The 19,981-nt window shown below is 40.7% G+C and overlaps 1 protein-coding gene across 1 annotated transcript in view; it reads right to left on the minus strand.

Annotated features, from left to right (window-relative positions):
• Positions 1-5,692: 5,692 nt before the first annotated feature.
• Positions 5,693-19,981, minus strand: part of gpc1b (glypican 1b) — a 74,242-nt gene continuing 59,953 nt past the window's right edge. Inside the window, exons 6-11 of the mRNA XM_078263729.1 lie at positions 17,343-17,508; positions 17,053-17,183; positions 13,047-13,169; positions 12,588-12,721; positions 10,073-10,248; positions 5,693-9,166 (exon numbers count right to left, since the gene is read on the minus strand). Coding sequence (XP_078119855.1) covers positions 8,961-9,166; positions 10,073-10,248; positions 12,588-12,721; positions 13,047-13,169; positions 17,053-17,183; positions 17,343-17,508 — 936 coding nt within the window. The 3' untranslated portion in view covers positions 5,693-8,960. The remainder of the gene's footprint in view (positions 9,167-10,072; positions 10,249-12,587; positions 12,722-13,046; positions 13,170-17,052; positions 17,184-17,342; positions 17,509-19,981) is intronic.

Consider the following 19,981-nt stretch of genomic DNA (forward strand, 5'->3'; position numbering starts at 1 on the left):
ACAACAGGGTATGCGTTGTCACACTGTCCAGCTAAAATGAATTCCAATATGACACAATTTCATACGATCAACCATAATAACCTGGAGGACATTATATAACATCTGAAAACCTCCTCCTGTTGCCTTGATATTCTAGCAATGGGCTTTTTCAAAAATGTTTCAAATTGTTTGACTTTAGATCTTCTACAGATTGTAAACACATCTCTTCTCTCAAGTATCTTCCCACAGGCCCTGAAAATGGCAGTCATTAAGCCACTCTTAAAAAAGAGCAATATAGACACGTCAATAATGAGCAACTATAGGCCAATTTCAAACTTTCCATTTTTAAGTAGACTCATTGAAAAAGCAGTTTTTCAACAACTCAACCTTTTTTTGTCACTAAACAACAGTTTTGATGCCTTCCAGTTGGGTTTTCGACCACACCACAGCACTGAGACAGCTCTTGTTAAAGTCTTTAATGACGTCCACTTAAACACAGATAGTGGCAAAACTACAGTTTTATTATTACTTGATGTCAGTGCTGCATTTGCAACTGGGTTGGCATTTCTGGCTCAGTACTAAAGTGGTTTGAATCCTATTTAAAGAATAGGGACTACTTTGTGTCTATAGGAAATTATGCATCTGAGCATACAAATATGATGTGTGGAGTTCCTCAAGGTTCCATTCTGGGGCCTCTTCTGTTTAATATCTACATGCTTCCACTGACTCAGGTTATAAAACAACAAAATAAGTTATCATAATTATGCCGACGATAATTTTTTTAAATTTATATAACCTTGTCGCCCGAAGACTATAGTTCAATACAAAAACTGGCTAAGTGCATTGAACAAATTAAAGACTGGATGTGCCAGAACTTCCTTAAATTAAATGAAGAAAAAACTGAGGTGGTTGTTTTTGGAGCAAAAGAGGAACGATTGAAAGTCAGCGCTCAGCTTCAAACGACAATGTTAAAAACAACAGACAAAGCCAGAAATCTTGGTGTAGTCATAGACTCAGACCTGAATTTTAACAGTCACATTAAGACAATAACACAGTCTGCCTATTATCACCTCAAGAATATATCAAGGATTAAAGGACTTATGTGTCAGCAGGATCTGGAAAAACTTCATGCTTTTATCTTCAGTAGACTTGACTATTGTAACGGTGTTCTTACAGGTCTCCCTAAAAAATCAATCAGACAGCTGCAGCTGATTCAGAACGCTGCTGCTCAAGTCCTCACTAAGACCAAGAAAGTATGTATTATTCGCAGACAACACAAATATATTTGGTTCTGGTCAGAATTTACAGCAACTCCTGGACATGATCACTTCAGAATTCAGAAAAATAAAACAGTGGTTTGACACAAAGAAGTTATCATTAAATGTGAGTAAAACCAAATTCATGATATTTGGCAATCGTAAATCAAGCAATCAAGTTCAGTTACAGATAGAAGTTGTGATTTGAGGAACACATATCAAAATTCATTGAAATCGTTAATTATACTTCAAAAAAGAGCAATAAGATTAATTCATAACACTGGATATTTGGAACACACCAATACACTATTTTCACAGTCTAAAGCATTAAAATTACTTGACCTAGTCGAATTTCAAACAGCAGTAATTATGTTCAAGGTGAGAAACAATTTATTGCCTGGCAATATACAGAAACATTTTTCTGAAAGAGAGGGGGGCTACGAATTAAGGGGAAAGTGTTTATCTGTCAGTGGCACTAAATTATGGAATAAACTACAAAATGAATTAAAGCAATGTCTAAACATATTCAAATTCAAAAAGATGTTCAAAGAAATTATATTCCAGAGGTACAGAGAAACACAGTGCAATTAATAACCTGGTCTTATATTGAACAATTTGTGGTATGTGTATAATTATTGTTGTGTATGGGTAAATATATGAATGTGAATAGAACTTCTGAAAATATATTTTCATTGTTTACAGATTTATTATCTCTATAGACTTTTTATTTTGTAGCTAACTCATTTATTATGATAGAAAGGGTAAAAATGGGTAGGAGTACATAAGTTTTACTTCTTCCTACTCCTTTATGCATGTGTAAATAGAGGTCTTTAAGTACTGGAAATTATGGAGTTTTATTTTTTAACTTTTTTATTACTATTGTTTTCTGATGTTTTATTTTATTTACATGTTCAAAATAAAAGATATCAATCAATCAATCAAAGTGGATCACATCACTCCAGTTCTGAAGTCTTTACACTGGCTTCCTGTGCCTCAAAGAATTGATTTCAAAATACTTCTGCTGGTTTATAAATCACTAAACGGTTTAGGGCCAAAATACATTTCTCATCTGCTAGTAAACTATGAACCATCCAGACCTCTCAGGTCATCTGGGACAGGTTTGCTTGCTGTCCCCAGAGTCAGAACTAAACAGGGGGAAGCAGCGCTCAGTTTTTATGCTCCACATATCTGGAAGAAACACCCAGATAACTGCAGGTTCGCCGCAACTCTTAGTTCTTTTAAATCAAGGCTGAAGACATTTCTTTCTGACGTTGCCTTTCTTTAATTTATTGTACTGCACTGTGAATTTTAATTTTGTATTCATTTTTAACTGCTTTTTAATGTTTTATGTAAAGCACTTTGAATTGCCCTGTTGCTGAAATGTGCTGTATAAATAAAGCTGACTTGACTTGACTTTGAATTTGTGAGGTAAAACCAAGATTTTCAAGTTTTCAAGATTTCTGTCCGGTAAAATTTGCAGAAAATCAGTGTGGGCCTTGAATTAATAGAAGACAAGTAATCGTATGCAACAACATCTAACCAAACAGTTAGCATGTGTATGCAACCGGCATTACAAGTGTAGCAGTTGTTACAATAAACGTTTCTCAGCCTCATTTAAACAATAATTTAAAACCAAGCTAAAAGTATTGATTTACAAACCTTTTCTGCTTACATCAATTCTATTGACCACACCCAGCATCATCACTAAACCCACCATGACACTTCTACACCACAGTAGGTGGGACCTTCAACCACTGGAGGTCGACATACATAAGAGGTTGAGCTGGTATTACCGTTATATACCGTACAGTTATACTTTGGTCTTACTTTGCCAGACCTTTCCCTTAAAATGTAATGAGACCCTTTCCCCGCTGGGTGGCAGTACGTGCATTTGTACTGTACAACCTAAGGGACAACTGTAGCTGCGTGAGCCTTTTTGTAGTTTGAACCATCTCATATTTAATCGCCTGACAGAGGCAATGATGTGAAGCCCTTGATCCCAACTATAAGTACCCATGTAAAATTATCTAAAAACTCAGAGGCAGCTAGAGAGAATGCGAGAGAGAGAATCAGAGAGGGAGCAGGAGGCTTTAGTTCAATTACAAGGCAGATCAAAGAGTGAGAAAAAAGGTGAGAGAATATGTCTGATCAGCCAAAAGTGCACAGCACACATTTGCAGCCTTGTAGGAAGAGGTAGATAGAGAACAGCCTCTAAGTATTTTTAGCTCAACTTCAAGACTGATGTTAAAAAAGACAGGGATCTCTCTTTGAATTTTTGGCATTTTTATATTAAGACCTGCATGCATTCTTTGTTTAATTTAAATTTAAATATATTGGACAAAGCAGCTAAGACAATAGGATAGCTACTTAAAATGCCATGTTTTATCTATCAAACATTCCCTTACTTTAGTGATAAAAGATTTGGTAGGTTTACCCTAGCACCTGCTGCCGAGGAGAGAATCAGACAGAAAGCCAATTTTGAACTAATTCAGCTAACCAATGTGTTGCTCTCATACTGAAATGGTATTGGTTTCAAAATGTTAAGGAGTACACCATTACCCTGCATGGCTACATCTCTGCGAATAATATATTTGAATGGGTTCCATGAGATATTAGGTGCACAATCCTGCGTGTTTACCGTATGGCACGATGGAGCCCGGGGGCAAAAGCAGTTCAAGGTGTACTGAGCTGAGGAGATTTTATTGACAAGTGTTTTTGCCCTGTTGAGCGGATATTTCAAATACGGAGACCATGTAAGGTTGTAAAGCAATCACTCATAAAAGTGCTTTGAACCAAAGGCCAAGCTGAAAGCCAAAAGGCTGACAATAGGGCATTTTGTGCAGTGGGCGAGAGCTGTGAGCAAGAGAGAAGGTAAAAAGCTTCAGACACAATCGATAGCTGAGAATGTGAATGCGTCTCCCTGTATGTTTGTACAGAAGCAGCTGCAGCAGGGAAGGGGACTGACTAATAATTTCAGTGAAATTGAATAATACAATTGTCTCACTGTCGGGAGAGAAATGCACCCTACCTATGAGCAGAAATAAGCTATATTAAGTATGAGATTGATTTTAAAAACAATTTGAGAACTGGGATTGGTAAATTTATTCAGACACAGTTTGTCTTTGAATCCCCATGTTGTGACATCAAACAGACACTGGTGTGAAGAAGGTCGACCTACAAGCACAGACTGCGTATTTTAGCACTGTTCAGAGGCAGATAGGATGGCAGACTTATTGTGACATAATTTAATATTCATAATCTTCGTTAAAGTAGTCATATTGTGCTTTTTGGCTTTTCCCCTTTCCTGTATTGTGCTATATATCTTTTTTTGTGCATGTTATAGGTTTACAAAGTGAAAAACCCCAAAGTCCACCCCAAAGGGACTTACCATCTCCAACAGAAAACACTGTTCACAAACTGCTCCAAACAGCTCTATTGTAGTCCAGCCTTTACTTCCGTGACAAACGTCATTTTGTAACACAAGTTATAATGCTCGCCTAGCTGACAGCGTGACACTCCCTCATACTCTGCAACTGACAAGCTAGCAGTACTTACTGCGCATGTGCGATTCCCAACAAAGATGGAACAGAAGTGTGATGCCTCACTCTGTAGCTAAAACAGAGAGCTCAACACACAGGGTGAAAAGAGGAGCTGCAGCAATGTGCAGTACAACAAAAATATGGTGTTTTCTGAAAATTAAACCACATAAATCTATTCTGGTACAACCTCTAAATACAATTATGAACCTGAAAATAAGCATAATATGAGCACTTTAAATATTGCTGCTCTGACCCAACTGCATGTTCAATTCTCTCCTGGCTTTCTTCGCTCCTATACTACCTCATGACAAACATTTTAGCTCTGCACCATAGAACCACAAAGTCCTAAGCTTCTGTTCACGTATTAGAAGCACTTTGTACAAAGCAGAGCTGTATGTGAAGCGTGGCATTTCAGTCTCCCACAGGATGATGGTCAAGTAGCCGACACCTTGTTAAAACCATTCTGACGAGGGGCGGGGGGATTTCATTGTCTACATACAGAAACAAGACAGAACACTTAGTGTGCTCTGAGCATGTGGCAGTTGTCACCTGTGACATCATCACTGGAGTGCATTGGCCCTTTTTAGGTGGCAGTGTGCCCCGGTGCACTCTGCGTATTTTTTTGGGAGGATGGTATGGACAGTTTCAAGAAGAGCAAACACTTCAATCCTAGATACAATGGATCTGAATGTTGTTTGTGTGAGTTACATGGTTTGTGAATAAAACTGAAAACCTTTTATAGTTCATCCATATGTTTGCATAAAACACTACAGTATATATAACCTGCCGAGGGATGACAGATGAAAATGAGCTCATTAGCAATCTCATTTACAAGTAGAAACTGAAAGTTTGATTAATGTGCACTGTCCCTGGTAAATACACACACAGACACACAATTAAAGAAACAGGACACTGGCATGTTGAAAATCTTACAATGTATATAATTGACACAAGATTTCAGGTACAACAGCAAATGAGACATTTGTATTTTTCAACCTCTTTCTGGCATCTATCTTCGACATAAGCACAAACTCTCCATAGATTTCTGATAACAACAAAACCAAAGTACATAAAAACGAGAATTAAAAGTACTTTGTTCCTCATAAATTGGCACCTTTAAGAAACTCCTCGTATTCAACAAACAGTGTAGAATAAAGCCGTCTTTCCACCCAATGAATGAGTGCAGGATTAAGGTGCACACACTGATTTAAGATCAGCGCTCCGGACAAACCTTTCTTCCTGCCGCTTTGTTTTTACACTGTTTCACCATAGTTGAACAGGAGACGTCTTGCTGGGCCATATCTATCTGCAATACGCACATCCCCAATCAATAGTCGTTTTTGGAAGGTGTTGACTCACGTATTGATCGACCATCTTGTGATGTTTTTGTGCAGACAATGCCATTCATTGGCCTCATAAAAGTGCAGGTTTTATAAAAGGGAGGGGGGCTTTGAGCAACAAATTAATGAGATCAAAAGGTGGATGAGAGAAGGGGGGAGGGTGTTGTGCAAATTTCAGCCGATGACATTGTGAGGCAGTCATTGAAACTGAAGTTGTGAGTCGCAAGTTGTCTTTGAATTGGAATGTCACCATCACAGTTGGAGTCATTTCTCATTCTTTACAGGGCTTAATGTGGACTTTCACATTCAAATTCAGATTTGTCTAGAGGGTCACAAAAAGAAGACTAATGCAGTGCTCTTACTAATTGTTCAATATGTGTATTTTTCTAATATCATTATATCTCTGTTTTTTAATCTAAAAATGGACCCCAACCCTAGACAAAGTGTCAAAGGCAGTCACAGGCAGATTTCTTTAACCAGGGACTAAAAGAAAGACAGACACAAGCCACACATAGACACACATACGCACAGCAAACATAGCAATCATTAATTAAGCAAGCCAAGGGGGGAAAAAAAGAAAATATCAAAGTAACATGTCAGGTAACACTTGCACTCACCTATTTTCAGAGCAGTAATTAACCAAGTATCTAACAGATGTGGTTCTCAAAATTTGACAGAGCCTCCAACAACTTAATTGGACCTGCAGTATTATCAACTCTCAGATGCATATAGTTTTTGTTCTCATTAAATGAATCATGGTGGATTGTCCCAACGTGCAACTAAAGCAGTGATGTATTTTAAAACTATGTGTCAATTTCCATCCTCCATGTATCCGTCACATACAATACTGACAAGCAGAGATACCATCAATACGGTTTGGGAGTTACTCCAGTAGTAGGTTGAAAATCCAATTTTTTGGGGGGAAAATGAGCTATATTAATCTCCCGTTGCTGTCAGTTGTATCGCACTAAGTCAGACAATGTTAGTCCGATACATTTTAATACATTTCCGTGGCCTCCAAACAAGATTTATAAAGGCTCCATTGGCTGTCCCTCTTTTGCTGTATCAATCAAAGACAAGTCCACACATTCACACACAAATATACACACATGCAAGCATTGTCCCATCATCCTGTACACATGTGGTATGTTTCCTCCCCAACAAGCTTCTCATCAGGAAAAGCCTTAAAACGGTGTTCCCACAACATTCCCAATAAGGTTGACACATAATGAAACACTGTGTCATTGTCATATTGCCTTGCCACCATGTACTGTAGAAGCATGAGGGACGCTTTAAAGGTCATTATAACTGATGAGCGGGGAGGAGGGTAGCGGGAGTAGGGGGGGTGGGAATAAAGAGGCACTGATATAGAAAAGTTGCAGAGAAATGGAAGGCAGATATGGATACGCGATGACAGATGATGAATGAAATAAGAGTTATAGCATAAGATGCCGGCCGTTACATTTTTTTTTTCTAACTGGAAAAAAATTCTGACAAAGAAGAAACCAAAAGCATTTACACTGTTGTGTCTGCCATACAAATAGGTAAGTACGATTCAAAGACGTGCATGGTGTGGCTGTTACTGTGATATGGATCGTTGCTGCAATGAGACAAAAACGCAAGCAGCAATTTTGGTGTTAATCACAGAAGCATTGGGCCTTTGCAGGGAACACACAATTATGCATATTATATTGTTGCTCTGCTGTGCACATAAAAAGAATACTGAAAAAAAAAAGCGCTACATGACAGTAGTGTTTTTGCTTCTGTGTACATTTCTGTTCTGCTACACGTTTCCAACATCATGAACTGTCAATCCTTTGCTATGATGGCAATCTTAAACTGACACCCCCATTCCACATACAGTGCTCTATAGTGGGAAGATGCTGTCATCTGAGACTTGGCCCGGCCCAGCATGTGTTTTGCTTACACCAGACTCTCGAGTTGATCCCACACAGCCAGCAGAGTCTGGAGAGAGAGAGAGAGAGAGAGAGAGAGAGAGAGGGGGAGATCTGCCCCATCAGGGGGAATGTAGGGATGAGCGGGTGGATGGAGTGGTGGACGGGTCACGTTACTCCCACATTAGACGATCATGTCAGTGTGAATGTGATCACGGCTATTATTACAGCTTACATGATGAAATGGCAAAAAAGTGCTGACGCCGAGTGCTCGCATCCTTGCTGTGAGAGAGAGTGTGTGAGTGTAATCATATTGAGAGGCTTAATGCATTAAGAGGTCTGCTGGGTCATGCTGTCCAGATAATCCTCCTTTAAAAAGTCATCAATATTGTATTTCATTTAAGTTTGTGGTTCATCTATATTTTCTATAAATATTGGGGAGTGATTAAACCACTCTGGGCTCTGTTATGGGTTATTGATCAATAAATAATTCAAGTGCTGTTTTAAAAAAAGGAGTGGAATAACAAATATACGTATCTAAGCGCCACTGCAAAGCCCCATTCTCCCTCTCCCTGTGGTGTCAACACCAACATACTGTGAGCAATATAGTCTTACACGTCTTAGGTACAGATATAATCTCAGAGAACCCAAAAACCAGAAACAAAACATCAGACGATGCGAAAAGACCAGCTCTAATGGTGTCATAATATAGCAAGAAATAAAAGAAAAGATCCAAGCAGAACCAAAACATTCATGAATACTCATAATTCCATTTTGTTCTAATCCAAAACCAAAAGAAAGTCCATCCAAGTGATTTTTGTTGTTGTTTCCTTATACTTAGTATTTAGTTTTGGCAAAGTAACTAACCCCCATCTTCTCCTCCCTCCCCTTTCAGACTCTCCCCAACCTCCGTGTCCCAAACTCAGTCCCAGTTGGTAGATTCCCCGTCAATTATCGCCGGAGCAGCAAAATAAGCAGTGGAAGCAGGTAAATGGTAATGCAGGGGAGGTTCTGCTTGGCGTGGTTTCCTTTCACCCCTTCGTTTACTGGAGGGGGTTGAAAGAATTTGGGTCGGTCGGTGATGGGGACAAGGCGTGGGCCACGGGAACACATATCGTCGGCGCACATGCCACTTCCTGAACCGCTGACATCATCACCTACAAACAAAGGGTTGGGACATGAGTTTAATGGTACGACATACATGCAATTTAAGCCTTTATTGTCTCCTGTAGGAGAAATTTGTCTTGGGCAGTCGAGAGAACACAAAAAATGGCGACGCATCGCACATAAACATGGTCAACATACAGTAAGCCCACGTAAAACATAAGCATACATCATCTCATCCGAATGCGTTTAGTAAACATCCGATAAAAACCTCACGCAGGACCCCGCTACCTTCCCCCACACTCACAGAAGAGAAAGAACCCACAGCACATCCTCCCCCTAATATTGCACTTAATTCTACCCAGATTGCACATTTCCCATTAAATCATGCTATGCTCAAAACCTTATGTATTGCACAATGCCCAAGTGCAAAACTGCTCAATGCATCAAAAAATTATCAAAAAAATAAAAATATAATAGGTACAAATGGTGTTGCTTATGTATTCATAGAATTACCATATTAAGACCACTGCCATATACTCATACATATTAAACAAATATACATAAAACATATTAAAAATTTGCTTAACTACTAGCAAGAACTTTGAGGTTTACTGTCCAGGTGCAGGCCCCAGAAAACGGATGAGAATGTTGCCTTGTGTTACATACATTATGTGGAAGGAAAATATGACCTCAATTATTCAAAAAAGGCACCTTTATTTAGGCCATGCATTTTTATACCTTCATTTTAACTCCAAACTTTCTGCCTTTTGCCATTTTGCTAGAGCTCGTACACGCTAATAGACGTTTACCGCCTCCTCAGATAAACAGAAATAGAGTTACTTCCCTTAATCTAGAACTTGTTAAAAAAGCTTTTAATCATCGGCGAGCCATCTGTGAGGAAGTTTCTTGTGAATGTTCTTTCGAAACTTGTGGGCTGTGATGGTAGAAGTACTCACTGGTGTCCTGAAAGTCCACATCCTGGCCGTTGAGAGCATTCTTCAAACGGTGCGTCATGATCTTCAGCTGCATTATCTGTTGGCGTATTGTCATGTCTGGTTTGGTGATGTCGATTTCCACCTCAGGGTTGTTGATCTGGCTGGCGAGGCCATCACCCATCACCTCGGGAAGGTACCTGGCAAACATTAACATTTGAGTAACATGGAAGCACCTAGTCTAAAACATGTCATCCCCTCGTGACAGTTAATTGGAGACTATACAGTATATTACTATTGCTGAACGGGACACTGTGGCCAAAAGTTAGCCTGAAAATCCAGACCCAAATCCGAAAGATTAAGGGTCTGGCATTGAGTAATGAAAATGGCCCAACTCGAGGGGCGGCACCAAGCATGCATTTGAAAATCTCACTGTACGCAATTGGATAACACTACGACCAATCAAAACAATACACGGGGTGACGTATCCAGAGCCCCATACACTTAGCTACCAGCGGAACTAACTGGTAGATTAAACTGTCGTCATCTGCTTAGCTCGCCTCTGGCCCGCCTATATCAGATACACCATGTGATTGGTGCAGCAGGGCTACAAGGGCATAGTTAATGAGCATCATTACTCAATGCCAGAGTGACTCGCTGAGCAAATTCAAATTGTGCTCTTGCAAGAACTCTGGATTTCCAGGGTAGCCAAAAGTGGCAATGGCAGGATAAAAGCACATTGAATTTTCTTCATTTCCCAGGATTCTGTAGAATCTGCTGCTTTAAAGACATCATCATTAGGTGACTGACAGTGGCCTATACTGTAAAATGCTGGTTGCCAGCCGGCTTTAAAACAAGTAGAAAACCACGCAGAGTGTGTTTGGAATGGGACCACAAGCAGGAAACAACTAATATGTCTCTTGGTGAGATGCAGTGTGTTTACTTCTTCTTTGTGAAAAAAGATTGAAATGTTTATCTGTAACAAGCTAAAGTAGCGTAAGTAAAGAGGAAGTCAGCAAACTGACTCAATAACGTACGCAAAAATATATCTAAAGTTTGCTAACATTACCTATCATGAGCTACTGGTCATACCAGAACAAATAACCCTACAGTCACATTAGCTACAAGAGACAGCGACAAAGCGACAGGCTGCCATTCATTTTCAATGGGAGTGGCCGTTTGCCAGCGACAAGCGAGGCGGGGCCAAAATAGACAAGAAGTCTATTTTATGCAAATGCTGAGTGATGCGACAAAGCGACTGCCAATCGGAGTGAGGCAGCGTGAGGGCAGCGTGACGTATGTACGTTGGTTGCTCGAGTCGATTCAAATTCAAATCAAGTTAAAATCAAATCAAGTTCAAATTCAAGATGGCGGAAACGCTTCAGGACATTGTATTTCTGTATATATCTGATATGTTTGGCATTTTAGCTCATATATTTTGTTACTTCTATTGAGAAAATAAATGCTTTTAAATCCAAAAACATTGTTCTTGTGACTTAACAATACCTCTGAAGTGACTTTTAAGACGTGCTTGAAGGTAGCACAAGAGAATTTCTGTTTACTGTTGCCAAGCAGCCAGGAGTTGAGGCTGCATCAGCAAAACTACTAGCCTGATTTTCATGGAACCTGCTGTAAGGGTGTAGCATGGGCCAAGAAACAACCCATTACATTTTGGAGCGGATCCGAAACACAGGGAGGATACAAGAATTATTTTTTCACGGGCATGGTGGCGTGACTTTTCCACTAGGTGGGGCTGCGGCTTTATAGGTAGCTCTGTGTATTTTGGCCGTCTCCGTTATGTTTGCAGCTGCGACTCGGCACAGACAGACACTCAGTGGCGACATTTAGATGGCGCGTTTTAGTTTGCCTGTTTGATTATGATGTTATATTTAAAGTATTAGCATTACTCAACGATTCTTCTGATAAATAGTTATAATTATAATAATAGTTAAATAGTGGTCAAAACATTACTTTAACACCCTGGGTCTGCCGGCGATCTCTGACATTACTGTCTTTAAGACACTGCAGCAGGCTCAGTTTTAAAGCTAGAGTGAAGGTATGAGTATCACGTCATGTTAGCTTGTAGGGAAAGGGGCTAAATAAATTAAAGTTTCTAATCGTTTTGAAATATAATATATTCGAAAATATATTCAAAATATATCCAGACATAAAGTGGTTGTGGTTGCAGATTTGCATAGCATAGAAGACTGAACTATTGGCCTTGGTGGAGGCTCTCTGAGTGCCCTTCTAGTTGCTCGAATAGTGTAAAATGTCTTCCATTCAAAACTTACTCAGTCTAGCTTTACTATACAATACAAATACCATGTATATATGATGGAAAATATATTTGGTGGCTGAGGCAGTTTTCCATAAATGAAAAGAAAAACAATATTACCTCAGTAGCACCATACAGTATCCGTTACATTGTGCATTAAACACCATTATTTTGTAAAATATCAAGTACATTTTGTACTTTCATATCTTATAAAAAATATCCTATAAAGAAAATACATTTCTTTACAGGGTTTATATGCCTTACCTGGCACGGTTCATGCCGTTCCAACACTTATCCTCGGCCCCTGTTCCAGTGGCCACTCTGTCACTGCAGAGAATGCCTGGGAGAGAAACCCAGTACGGCTGCATGTCCCTCAGTCTCACGGTTACATCAGACACCTGAGGCAGAGTTGACGAGCAAATTCATGAGCTTCTATACTTTGTTCAACATCACGGCATGATGGTACACTCAAACAGGAGAGTAAGAAAGACTCCTGCTTCTTCAATAACCAACTGCAGTGCTCAGTCATCTGAGTCACTGATCCATCCGAGCATTCATTCCCCCCTAAACACCCCATAGTAAAGGTGAAATCAACAGCAAGAAGGGTTTAATTGCCCATGATGAGCAATGGCTCTTGGGTCATAAACCATTACTATGAATGGGCCAGATTAGGCCATCAGAGAGCAATAATAAGGACACAGATTCAGTCAGGTAAATACAAACCAGTTTGTCCATTTTGTTAGAGCTGGTTCCCAACTTGTCCTCCACTGTAACCTTCCCTCTCTTCATGGTGTCGGTGGGTCCCGTGCTGCTGGTTCCTCTGATGTTGCCACATGCCTGGAACAACTGGGGCAGGAGACAGTGAAGGAAAGACAAGACAGAAATGTAGAGAGAGGACACATGAGAGGTTAATAAAAAGGGTGAAATGAGGAAATTAACTCAGTTCTGTTCAGCACTAGAATCACCGCCTTGCGGTTGTATGCCTCCGCCAACCAGTCAAGTTGCAGTTTACATCCATGTCTGTCTAGACTCATAATATAATGCAGTGAAGACTTTGAAGGAATTTAATAAAAAGGTATTAAGTGTATTTTGTTTGGCAAAACATAGATGTTTCACACACATCTTCAACCTGGCAGCACAGAAGATCTTTGTGTGTGTGTGTGTGTGTGCGTGTGTGTGTGTGTGTGTGTGTGTGTGTGTGTGTGTGTGTGTGTGTGTGTGTTTGTGTGTGTGTGTGTGTGAGAGAGACAGAGAGAGAGAGAGAGAGAGAGAGAGAGAGAGAGAGAGAGAGAGAGAGAGAAAGAATAAGAGAGAGGGAGGCTGATGCTTTTACTGGAAACCAGTTCTTCCAAGTAACAGTTAAAACCAGTTTTAACAAATATACAGTGAAAATATAGTCTGGCTATCACCAGACCAAGCTCAATCTTTTAAGATTGAACATTAGTCTGGGGAATCTGCTCTGTATTTTCTCTGCACAAGAGGTGTGATCAACGGGCATAGTTCAAATGATTCTGTACACAATTGGATAGTCCTTCAACCAATCAGACCAACGATCCAGGTGACGTAGCAGTGACAGTGGCATCAACGGGTTGCTGCGCTTCGGTGGCCGGCTTGTTGGATGTAAACAAAAAGCTGCTTGGTCGCTTCTCTATCGTCATCGTGTTAAACCCACCAATAGCGCGCCAGGTGGATAAGCCAGTTTGTGATTGGTCCCCGCAGATTTGTAACGGAAGCAGGATAGATAAACGTATGGGTTTCTAGCCTGAGCTGCAGGGCGAAATCAAATCCCCGGCAGATCGGGCTGGGTTTACCCAGTCTAGTGAAAATAGGGATCAGGCGGGAAAATTCCCTCCACGGTGTCCTGAGGTATCGCGTTCACAAAAATGGGACGGACAACCTGAAAACATACTGCCTCCAGCCACGGCTGTCTCTGGCACGGAGGCATAAAAATGTTTACAGTTTACTCAGCTTTCAAAACACAGCTAGAGCCAAAAGAGATTTAAGTGCTATATCATTTAATTCATCTTCAACTAGTAACTTAAACTGTAAGGCTTCAGACTCTGGTAATAAACTTTATTTTCCTAGTGTATGTGGTTCATATTGGTGTTGGTGTTAACAAGACTGAAATTTGATGCTGCTGAAACCAGCTCTCTGAATAGAATCCAATAAACCCATACTTGTACACAAAGAACCTTTGAGCACATTAGTACACACAAATCTCTACCTTTTGAAAGCCAACAGCGACGAGTGGTATTGGTTATTTGCATGACCCCAAGTGTCAATCATGTCGCTGCAGCAGAATGATTCACAGCTCAGAAAGCACTACTTGTCCCTATAGGGTTTACATTTTATAAATGGAGACCAGGGAATACAGTAAGACTGCAGTCAATCTGTCATCCAATCTGGCCTGCTCAGAGGAGCCTCAAGCCTTTGAACCTTCACACATAACTATAAAATAATCCTTTCTTAAGCTTCCAGTCATGTCTGTCAGCATAACTCGTTGGTGTTGTGCAGCAACAGCAGATTGAATAATGGTGATAAAAAAACATGGCATAGACTCTGTTACTGTACAACAGAGTAGTGGCAGATAGACCTAAAGCACATTTATGTATGCGGCATGTTTTTATAGGGAAAGTACACATACATGCACAACATATGGCTTTTGGTGTCAACAGATTATATAAATAGGAGATAATCTGTCCTACACAGTGTCTACCATAATACTAGGCCGTAGACTTGAATTGACTTCTGAGGGATCAACACGGCACTTTCCCCTGAGATGAAGACCAGAAGCTGAGGCTGTGTGTGATTACCATACCAAACCGGGTCAGAGGCAGTCCGCCAGACTCTGGCTCACCTTAAGCCAGCCAGGCTCTTTAACAGCAAACCAGCACAGGGGAAGCTTTGTCTTTTCCCTCACCATCTCCACTGTTTTCCATCCTCACCAAACAACTTCCATTGCTGCCAGTGCCTTTTAAGGATCATATAAAACTGTTGCTCAAACACCATTAAACAGTGAAGTAAACGCTTGGCCCGCAGGCAATGTCATGACTCACATCTTTTTATTTTAAATCAACAGCATTAATGTAGTGGTAGGATAGGTGTTAATTGTACAAACAAATAAATGTAAGGGCAATAGGGGACACAGTCTCTGAACTGATGGATCCGGGGTATGTGTATCAGTTTGCAAGATTTTTGACTTTCTTACTTCTACTGCTTTACCAAGTGGTATGAATATTTTACAGCCCCTGGAATCTATTTCTCTTTAACATTAAATATTCATAACTAAATAGGCAACAATCAGCTAATGTGCTTCAGCCATAGACAGTAAAAGAATGGACACAGCGACACCATATATTTCTATGGACACCAGTGAAGTCACTTTTCCGGTGATAGCTGAGCGTGCTGCGCAAACTCAAACTGAGCTTGACGACGTAGATGTGACGTGAGCAACCTGTCTGAAAGTTGTAAGTCTTCTGGTAGCTGTGCCAAGAGAAATCTCAATCATTCCCAATCTTACAGAGACGGAGAGCGTAGGTATACGTAAGGAGATAACATAGGCACAGGCTAATTATTGCTAATTAAAATGCTAGTTAACATTAGTAATTAAACTTAAACAGCTAATGTAAGTCGAAACTGCCTGCGAGCTTCTCCTGTACTGTATGGTAATTTCTCTACTTTGCGACAGTAAGTCGCGTGGTTGTGACACAATCGTTAGCCTATTTTTACAAAAACGTCTGCTACGGAGCCATAACGTGAGGTACAAGGTAATGGAGCCTTTTATACATTGTCGTGTTTCTTTAGAAATAAACAATGGACAAATAAAGTCTTTAAACGCTTCAGATGTAAAGTTATTCGCTGTCAAAGTGACGTCAAAATGAATGGGAGTCGATAGGATGCTAATGGGAGGTGATGGCTTCATGTTAGCCTGCATCTCCTCATTTGAGGTACACTTTCCAGATGCATGCTTACCCCATTGGCTTCAGCAAGACTATGTGGGAGTGCTTTGAACAGATTTGATTGACAGTTGTCTGGCTACATAAGCAAATAAGGACAACTGCTGTCTCATTTTGAGTCCAATATTGCTAAATCCTGATTGGTACATGGAAGTGTGTGACGTCATTTTTTTATTTCCAACGGTGAACCACTGAGAAGAGCACAGACACAAACACAAATACAGAAATTGCTCTTGTGTGAAAAATAAAACTTTGGCAGAGGGTTGTGTGTGTTTGTGTGTGTGTTAATGTACGAATACCTGCCTCATAGAAAGAAGCAAGAAAGTAGGTTTTCAGGGCCTTTTAAAATATCGTGCCAACCATTTTATGGATATATGATTGCCAGTTTGACTTTGATTTACTTCCCTCAAGCAGGAACATAAGATACACATATTTAAGATGCACATATATAATAATCAAGGAAATGGTTGATTTGATTGGTCTTGGCTGAAGCAAGACCAGCACACTTACTAATACTGTATGTTCCAATGATGTTGACGGTGTGTTGTATGTTACAGGCCTGCACAGCTCTCTACTTCAAATCACAAGGGAGTACAGTGTATATTTTGTTTGTGATCAGTACTATTCAAATATTTTGATACCGGGGTAATTCAGTGGCAATGGTGGTTTAACTCACAATATCATTTGATGTCTTTTTCATGAACTCTTCATTGTATTCTGTGTAGCTTGTATGGTTTAGTTAGCTGTATCTGTGTACCAATGTGTGCTCTGACCTTGCTGTTGATGGTCTCTATATTCTCCATCATGGTAGACATGGCTTCTGATATGCGATTGGGGAGGGTAAGGACCACGCTCTCCACACCAGATGGACCATCGAAGCGACCAGCCACCTGCATCATTGTTTCTACAAAGACAGGAGGTACAGTTAGCGTGACAAAATTGTGAATTGTTTCATATGTTGTACGCTGGTAGAAGGATTCTGATGTATTCACTGCACAAAGTCGGGTTTGAGCAAACATATGGCTGAATTGGATGCATGTGTAAATGTGTGTGTGCTCCCCACCTGCCAGATGTCTCCACTCAGTGTTGAGGTCAGCCTGGTTGGCCAGACAGCCCTTCATGACGTTGCTGCAGTAGTTGGCACATGGTCTGGCAGAGGCCATGCCGCGGCAGTGGGGACAGTAAGTCATCCTCATCATGGCCCGCGTGCACTCGGTGCTCAGCTGCACCTGTGGTAGGGCAAAGACAGAAATAAACATACACCACCTGGATAAAAAAAAATACTGTTTTTGTCAAGTATATATGATCTAATAGTCTACAAGATACAAATGACAGCAGCACTTGATCAAACTGTACATTTGACCAGGTTCACTGTTCGAAGCCCTGCTGTCGCAAAACTGTGGGAGGTCACCTCCCATGATGACCTTTTTTCAGTTTGCACCAGTCTTTCATTCAACACAGTTTCCTTGGAAACCACTTTGGGAGAACTCGCTTTTTGTTTCACATGCGATGAAAAGGCCCTGACATTCATACAAGTATTCTCAGTCCCTCACTCCATCCTTCCAGCTTCCTCCGTTTCTCTCTCGATCCCACAAGGCTGTTCCCCCAGGAAAGGGCCTTGTTGCGTGAAAAGTGAAACTGGGTTAATACCAGTAAGCTCTGTTCACAAGAGAGTACCGCTATGCATACAAAACCTCAGGAAGTGTGTGTGTGCATGAGACAGAGAGAGAGAGAGAGAGAGAGAGGTGGAACGAGCCCAGCTACGCATACAAAGCTCCTCTAAGCTGACATCTGGGCCAGCCTGATGCTTTTCCTGGAAACAGTTCTTCCAACAGCAAAGTCACAGTTAAAACCAGCTTTTTAACAAATATACAGTGGAACTAGGACAATAGGGATCAGGTGGGGAAACAAACCATAGATGCGTTGAACACTCTGCAGACCTGTCAGTGGTAACAATAGTCTGCTCGGCATAATTGGGCATACAAATGATCATTCTCAGGCCACGGACGATAGTGATAACTATAATCAGCACTAACAAACGCAGATCCTCGGTAGCACTTGTGCTTCATGGTGTAATTAGTGTGTGCATCTTAGTATTGTACGTAGTTTATAGCTCTTTACAGATTTTCTTTAGTGATCCACATTTTCTCTCATGCTTTAGAAACATCCTTTCACCAGTTCTAATGTTAAAAATGTGGTTGTAAAGTTTCAAACAACCATCAATGTGTCCTGTTGCTAGTCTTTTTTTCTTGGTATTCAATGTCTATTTATGACTGTATCAACCCAGTTTCCCCACAAGGATCATTGGACATGCACATAGGGCAAAAGTAATGTATTTTGACAATGCTTCAACTCCAAATTAAATCATAAACCACATACCAAAAATAGGACTACATTAGTAAATGCATCTCTGATGTGTAAAAGAGATCAATAGAATTACAGTAGGTTTCCAGTTGCACAAAGAGGACAGTATAAAGTGAAATAAGTGACACAGAAAAGCAATAACCCCACCACATTCCCAGGCTTAATCTCAAGTCATATGAGACATGAGTCAGATCCTAACTTCTGCCCTCCTTTTCTCCCCTCCTCCCATCCTTACCCTACCTCTCATTAGCTAGGGATGAGTCAGACGAATGCTTCTTCTGTGAGAGAGAAGAGTGAGGGAAGGGAGTGTGCAGGGATAAGTGAAAAAAAAGAAAACGAGAAAAAAAAGCAGAGAGAGCGAGAGATAGGGGGATGTTAAAAAAGCAACAAGATTCACCAAGGGCGTTGGCAGGGGCGTAGATAAAACACAGGGTGATGTTACTGAAATACTTATTAAGGGGAGACAGTCATTAATTCTGTTTCTGTTACATCATCCAAACAGTATTAATGCTGGGAAATCCCAGGCCAGGCCCAACAGGCACGAAACAGTGTGTAACTCCTCTGTGGTGCTAATTGGAGGTTGATGTTGACAACTTCCTCTGTAACCTTGGAGCTGTGGTGCACCAGGCACTGTGAGGGAGGGTCTGTCAACTTAGAATGTAATAACATACCTGCAAACTCAGAAGGGCTGAAAAAGGTGACACGTCTCTCTCTCTCTCTCTCTCTCTCTCTATATATATATTTAAAAATGTAATAACAATAACTTATTTCACCAGTAAATTCCTGCAGCTACAGCTACAGCTACAGTCTGGTGTTACATTCCTCTCCAGTGAAATACAGACACACTTTTACACCGTTTAGCTGTCAGCATTTTAACCGTGTTTACTCCATTGACATATATATAAGGTTTACTCCAGCTGCTAGCTAACGGTAGGCTAACGTTACCTGCTGTCGAGTGTAGTGTTAACCAACTTGCGTGCCGTGCGGCGATGTTTCAGTTCCCTCTAACGTCCGTTTTCGGATCATCAGAGAGAAGCGCAGGCATTTAAGTGGCACCTAAATAAGGCACCGAAATCCGCGTTGCTATTCGGTCTGGTAGATAGTCGTTAAGGCACCGGTGCCGTATTAGCACCGGGTCTCAGACCCCACCCCTCCCGCCAAATAAAAACTCTTCGGATCTACACGATTCACGTGGATGACATTTTCCCATTCAAAACGGCGATTTTCACCGAAAAGCGACTAGTTTGCAGGTATGTAATAAACGGGTTAAATTGGGTTGGGACTGTCCGGGAAAGAAGAAGACCTCAGCCCACTTGTCAGTCAGAAAGCACAGATGGC

This window comes from Sander vitreus, chromosome 12 (genome assembly GCF_031162955.1).
Source record: "Sander vitreus isolate 19-12246 chromosome 12, sanVit1, whole genome shotgun sequence".
In the NCBI taxonomy this organism is placed as follows: Eukaryota; Metazoa; Chordata; class Actinopteri; order Perciformes; family Percidae; genus Sander; species Sander vitreus.